The sequence below is a fragment of the Sus scrofa genome, chromosome 16 (assembly GCF_000003025.6).
Source record: "Sus scrofa isolate TJ Tabasco breed Duroc chromosome 16, Sscrofa11.1, whole genome shotgun sequence".
Taxonomy (NCBI): domain Eukaryota; kingdom Metazoa; phylum Chordata; class Mammalia; order Artiodactyla; family Suidae; genus Sus; species Sus scrofa.
Genome location: NC_010458.4, coordinates 47,791,987 through 47,798,250, shown reverse-complemented (window position 1 = coordinate 47,798,250; position 6,264 = coordinate 47,791,987). Strand labels below are relative to the sequence as shown.

Sequence of the window (6,264 nt, the reverse complement as noted above, 5' to 3'; positions counted from 1 at the left end):
GCACTGCTCCCTGCCTAGTAGATCTGTCGCTTCTGGTCTCAGTCTCAGTTGCTTCTTCCAAAAAAACGAGAACAATTAAGACCACCTTGCAAGCTTGATGGGTGAATAAAGAAGTAAGGGGCCAATACCACCTTTCGCAGAGCTAACATTCAATCTATCTATTCTGTCCCCTTCCTCTCTTTCTCCCCTCTGAAACGTGATGAAAGATCGCCCAGGACATATGGAAGTTCTTGGACCAGCGGCAAATTTGAGCCGCAGTCGAGACCTATGCCACATTTGTTTCCAGATTCTTAACCCACTGCTGCGGAATAGAGGATCCAACCCCTTCCGCTGCAGACACAACACGGGCTCCTTAACCCGCTACGCCACAGCGGGAACTCCTAGATATTCTAACTTTTAATGTCGCTACCCCAAAAATGGGGGCTGGTCAAGCCCCAGTTCGCTGTACGCAGAGAGGAAAGTCCACACACGCCTATCCCTCTCTCAGACACAGGCCCGCTTTCTGAACTCTACCAAACTTGCACGGCGGAACGACCCTGGCAGCACACTACTCTCCGCTGCGGCGGATCCGCGGCCCGCGCCAGGGACCGCACCGCCCCGCACCCACGCACCGCACCCCCGCCCCGCCGCCAGCGGCCGCGCAGGCGCAGTCCCTCTCCGGCCAAGCCGGCTGCTGTCTGGGCTTGGTGGGCGGGGCGGTCGACCTCTCTCAGGAGTATCCCGCCGCCGCGGGCTCTGTCTCTCAGATCTACCAGTGGGCACGGCTGCTGAGCGTGCGAAGTCGTTGTTTTTCTAAGTAGCTCTCTTCCAAGCTCAGTGGTCAGCATGGCCCGTGAGTGTGCAGACCGGTAGAGGAAGCCGCAGGGAGCGTCGGGCTAGGAAGTCTAGCGCAGAGGCCCAGCGGGCGGGAGGCGGGGGCCGGCTGGTGAAACCCGTTCTGTCCGGCGCAGTGGGGACCCGGTTTGCAGTGAGATGGGAGAGAGGGAAGGTTGGCTCCGGTCCAGCCTGAAAGGTCGGACAGGTATCTGCCCCTCCGATACAAGTTTACACAGCAAGGAGCACCTCCCTGGAGATGGCAGCCCTGGGAGGGGTCTTATTTTGGAGGTGACTTATAGCTGGTGCTTAATACTTAAAAAGTCGAGAGGCCTAATGAGGACCAGGAATTCTGAGTCTCTTCCCTCGTTCTTTTGTTTGGCCCTTGCAGGTAATGTTTTAGTAGCATCTGTCTTCGCTTGCTTAACAATTGAATTATCGTGGGCCAACTTGTGTGAGATGTGGTCTGTGATGTATCTTTCACTCTCCACCCACACTTCTCAAAAGCCAGAACTTATTTTGAAATACTGGCCCATATAGACAGACAACTGGAATGCCTGTTTGAAGAGATCTGGTATTTATAGGTAGTGAACACCTTAACTAGTATAATAATATTCTTAAGACCTTAAGTGTTTACCTCTTAGCTTCCTCCTTGTCGTCAGATCCAGGAACACCATTCAAGGCCATTCTTTGCTGGCTTACCACTTAAAAAGCAAACTTCAGATGCATTTAAATAAAGGCCTTAGAATGGAATTATTAATTTTGTAGATGGGAAAATAGCATGACTGTCTTCCTAGGTGGAAATCAACGAGAACTTGCCCGCCAGAAAAACATGAAGAAATCGCAGGAAATTACTAAGGGAAAAAGAAAAGAGGATAGCTTGACTACTTCTCAGAGAAAACAGAGGTAAGTGATACTAAAGGAATTCTCAAGTCACGGAAGTTTTCATATTGGAGAATGGAAAGCATTTTTTATTTTTTAAATCCTTAGTAGAATTAGGCCTAATCTGCAGAAGAGGGCAACAGCTCAGTATATGTTGTGCACCAGGCATGCTAACACTGTATTATGGGGCAGTCATTATTCCAACTCATGGATGAAGAATTTAAAGCTCTCAAACTGCAATTTGTTTTGCAGAAAGTCTTATGCAACTTTACCATAACCATGTGAATTTCATTTAGCTTCCATTGTTGGGTGCTAAGGATAAACATTATCTTTTTCTTTTTCTTTTTCCTTTTTTTTTTTTTTTTGTGCCTCACCCACGGCATATGGAGGTTCCCAGGCTAGGGGTTGAATCAGAGCTGCAGCTGCCAACCTACACCACAGCTCAGGGCAAGGAGGGATCCTTAACCACTGAGCAAGGTCAGGGATCTAATCCATGTCCTCACAGATATGAGGCAGTTTCGTTAACTGCTGAGCCACAACAGGAACTCCTAGGACAAACATTTTCAAAGCAGACATCCTACCCACTAGTCTGAATGACAGGTCACCAATTATATGGATAACTGTTCTGAAAGAGACACAGCATATATAGCTGTACTGATGTCTGAAGATCCATTGAATTGGAGAGAATGCAGGTGCACAGGTGTCAATGCAGGTGCTTTGACATATATGACTCTAAGTGACAAATAATATAAAACTGCTACAGAAATACTTTGAGACTGCCACTTAAGCTCAAGGAAAAGGATTCATGTTTCTAAAAAAAGTCAAATTTAATTTTATTCTAAAATTTTGTTGTCCATGTGGAACTTGGAGGTTAGGCGAATAATTGACTACACAGGCTTCAGTATGTCTTCTCTGTGGTCCTCAAGCCTGGCTGCACATTAGAATCACCTGAGAAACCTTCACTTCTGCTCAGGCCTGTGCCCTACACCTGGTCCTGATTTAAACTGGTCTGGGGTTGGGCATTAAAAACTGCTCTAGTCTATAGCCGTGCCACCTTGAACGTGTGCCATCACGTCTGATCTCGGAAGATAAGCAGGGTCAAGCCTGGTTAGCACTTGAATGGGAGACCGTCTGGGCATACCGGGTGCTGTAGGCTTAAGTGGGTTGGGGATCTGCTGTTGCCGTGAGCTGTGGTGTAGGTTGCAGATGCGGCTTGGATCTGGTGTTGCTGTGGCTGTGGCGTAGGCCGGCAACAGCAGCTCCAATTAGACCGCTAGCCTGGGATCTTCATATGCCATGGGTGTGGCCCTAAAAAGACAAAAAGACCAAAAAATAAAGATAAATAAATTTGGGAGTTCCCGTCGTGGCACAGTGGTTAATGAATCCGACTAGGAACCATGAGGTTTCGGGTTCGGTCCCTGCCCTTGCTCAGTGGGTTAAGGATCCGGCATTGCTGTGGCTGTGGTGTAGGCCAGCAGCCTGAATAGACCCCTAACCTGGGAACCTCCATATGCCATGGGTGTGGCCCTAGAAAAAACAAAAAGACAAAAAAAAATAGATTAAAAACTGCTCTAGGTAAATTTTATTGTACTTAAGTTAAACCTGACATTAAAAGCTCCCCATGTGATTCTGATGTGCACTCTGAGTTTAATGAGGTTCAAGGTTTTTACCATTTTCTTTGCATAAGTGTCTTACTGATACATTAGAGCTACTCATCTTGCATTAAAATCTAATACTAAATGTATGCAATAACAGCACAGGAAAGAGCCTGGACTTCGAAGTTGTACAGATCTTGGTTTTTATGCGATTTTGGGGGAGAAAGTATTTAGCTCTAAGCCTTTAACTTATTTTTAAAATCTGAAACAAGGATGATAACTCAAAGTTGTTGTGAGAGTTAATTCAGAGCCAGAAAAGTGCTTGACCCATAGTCGGTGTTGAAAACATAGCCATTTGATATATTTTTAAAGATGAGCTCATGGGCCATCTAGCCCAGGTATTCAGGTTCTAGTTCACTGTATGTGGAGATTCAGTCAAAGGCATAGAGGGTTAAGAATATATCCTGAATATCCTGCTTTTTTTTAGTGTAATCCATTTTCCATCACTAGCTATTGGGCTTTTTAGCTTATAAGAAACTGAATTGCTTCATGACATTTGTGTCCTAATCAGAGGTACTAGTTAGGATATCTAGAGGACTTCTGAAATGCCCTCTTCTTTCAGGAAAAAAAAAATTATTGTGGGTTAGTTTTGTTGACAATTAAGAGTAACTTTGCAGGAGTTCCCGTCGTGGCGCAGTGGTTAACGAATCCGACTAGGATTCGTCCCTGCCCTTGCTCAGTGGGTTAACGATCCGGCGTTGCCGTGAGCTGTGGTGTAGGTTGCAGACGCGGCTTGGATCCCGCGTTGCTGTGGTTCTGGTGTAGGCCGGTGGCTACAGCTCCGATTAGACCCCTAGCCTGGGAATCTCCATATGCCGCGGGAGTAGCCCAAGAAATAGCAAAAAGACAAAAAAAAAAAAAAAAAAAAAAAGAGTAACTTTGCCATTATTTCTGCACTTAGCTGCCATGCATCAAGGCAGTGTGTATATGTGTTCCCCAAAACAGTCCTGATGTGTGTTACTATAGTTTTGAAAGGGCTTGGAGTTTCCATTGTAGCTCAGCAGAAACGAATCTGACTAGTAACCCTGAGGTTTCGGGTTTGATCCCTGGCCTCGCTCAGTGGGTTATGGATCGGCATTTGTCGTGAGCTGTGGTGTAGGTCGCAGACTTGGCTCAGATCTTACATGGCTGTGGCTGTGGCGTAGGCTGGCAGCTACAGCTCCAATTCAGCCCCCAGCCTGGGAACCTCCATATGCCTTGGGTACAGCCCTAAAAAGACCAAAAAAAAAAAAGAAAGAAAGAAAGAAAGAAAAAGAAAGGGCTTGAAAATTATTTACCCAAAGTCATGACAACAGTAGAAATTATATTTAAAATAAGATTTGACTTCAAAGCCTTTCCATTCTTTGCCTTTCCATTCTATCTACATCCATGAAAATGGACAGACGTCAAAGTTTGTATCTTTTATTTTATTTTATTTTTTTTCTTTTACTTTTTAGGGCCTCACCTATAGCCTGTGGAAGTTCCCAGACTAGGGCTCGAATCAAAGCTACAGCTGCCAGCCTACACCACAGCCACAGTAACACAGGATCTGATCTGCCTTCATCTGCGACCTACGCCACAGCCCACATCAACGCTGGATCCTTAACCCACTGAGCAAGGCCAAGGATTAAACCCGCATCCACATGGATACTACTCGGGTTCATTACCACTGAGCCACAATGGGACCTCCTGTATCTTCTTTTAATTTGTCTTCTGGTATACTGAATGGGTTAAGGATCCGGCGTTGCTGTGAGCTGTGATGTAAGCTGCAGTGGAGGCTTGGATCAAGTGTTGCTGTCGTTCTGGCGTAGGCCAGTGGTTGCAGCTCCGATTCGACCCCTAGCCTGGGAACCTCCGCGTGCCTCGAGTGCCGCCCTAAAAAGAAAAAAAGAAAGAAAGCAAGTGAGATCATAAAATCAATTTTTCTGTAACAACTTAACAGCTTTTTCCACCTTCATAGGGACTCTGAGATCATGCAACAAAAGCAGAAGGCAGCCAATGAGAAGAAATCTATGCAGACAAGAGAAAAATGATGACTATTTGGAACACTTGGGTGCTACTGCTAACTAGGTGTATCATAAGCTCCATGATCAAGATTTTGTAGAGTGAACAGTCAGTACATATGTTATATCCTTATGAAAATATTCTAAACTTTACCTTTCAGCCTTAGTGTGATGTTTCAGAAACATTCTTCAAAGAATAAAACACTAACCATGCATGTGACATACTGGTGAATATTATTTTTTATCAGCAGTGAGCATTTATATAATTTGTTATTTTTTCTTTTAGCACCAAAGCCCATGGAAGTTCCCAGGCGAGGGGTGGAATTGGAACTGCAGCTGCTGGCTATACCACAGCCTTATCTGTGACCTACCCTGCAGTCCACAGCAATGCCAGATCCTTAACCTGCTGAGTAGGGCCAGGGAATGAACCCTTGTCCTCATGGATACTAGTTGGGTTTGTTACTGCTGAACCACAGCAGGAACTCCTTATATAATTTCTTAAAAAGATAATATGATCAGGTAACAGGGTCTCATATATAAATCTAGACTCTTTGTTGTAAACTTTGTTAAAGTAAATCTTTAAAGTCAACTTTACTGTATAATGGAATTTAAGATACATTTATCTCATTGCTTTGTAATCAACTAATTTGCTTGAAATAATTTACAAAAAATAGTACAAACCACCTAGAATAGCAACTAAATGAACGTAAGCTAAATGAGGTCTCAGGAAGAGTTCTACTTTCAGCTTTAAAATTTTTTGGAATAAGTGCCTTTTTAAAATAGACTTTATTTTTTGGAGTTGCCTTTGTGGCGCAGTGGTTAACGAAACCGACTAGGAACCATGAAGTTGTGGGTTCGATCGCTGGCCTTGCTCAGTGGGTTAAGGATCCAGTGTTGCAGTGAGCTGAAGACTCGGCCTGGATCTTGCGTTG

The 6,264-nt window shown here is 44.8% G+C and overlaps 1 protein-coding gene across 3 annotated transcripts; it reads left to right on the top strand.

Moving 5' to 3' along the window:
- LOC100517502 (small EDRK-rich factor 1) lies at positions 672-5,552 on the top strand. 3 transcript variants are annotated; one of them, XM_003134027.5, is made up of 3 exons: positions 672-832; positions 1,611-1,719; positions 5,290-5,552. In XM_003134027.5, the coding sequence occupies exons 1-3, from the start codon at positions 826-828 to the stop codon at positions 5,360-5,362; spliced, it is 189 nt and encodes a 62-aa protein (XP_003134075.3). In that variant the 5' UTR covers positions 672-825; the 3' UTR covers positions 5,363-5,552. The 3 variants fall into 3 exon arrangements, with proteins under 3 accessions (XP_003134075.3, XP_020932520.1, XP_020932521.1); XM_021076861.1 differs by lacking the exon at positions 672-832 and adding an exon at positions 839-1,021 and having other exon boundaries at positions 5,272-5,552; XM_021076862.1 differs by lacking the exon at positions 672-832 and adding an exon at positions 842-1,021.

Coding starts and splice junctions, on each gene's coding strand:
- LOC100517502 (XM_021076861.1), top strand. CDS start 973: ATGGGAGAGAGGGAAGGTTGGCTCCGGTCCAGCCTGAAAGGTCGGACA. Junction 1,022..1,610: donor CAGCCTGAAAGGTCGGACAG/GTATCTGCCCCT, acceptor CTGTCTTCCTAG/GTGGAAATCAACGAGAACTT. Junction 1,720..5,271: donor ACTTCTCAGAGAAAACAGAG/GTAAGTGATACT, acceptor ACAACTTAACAG/CTTTTTCCACCTTCATAGGG.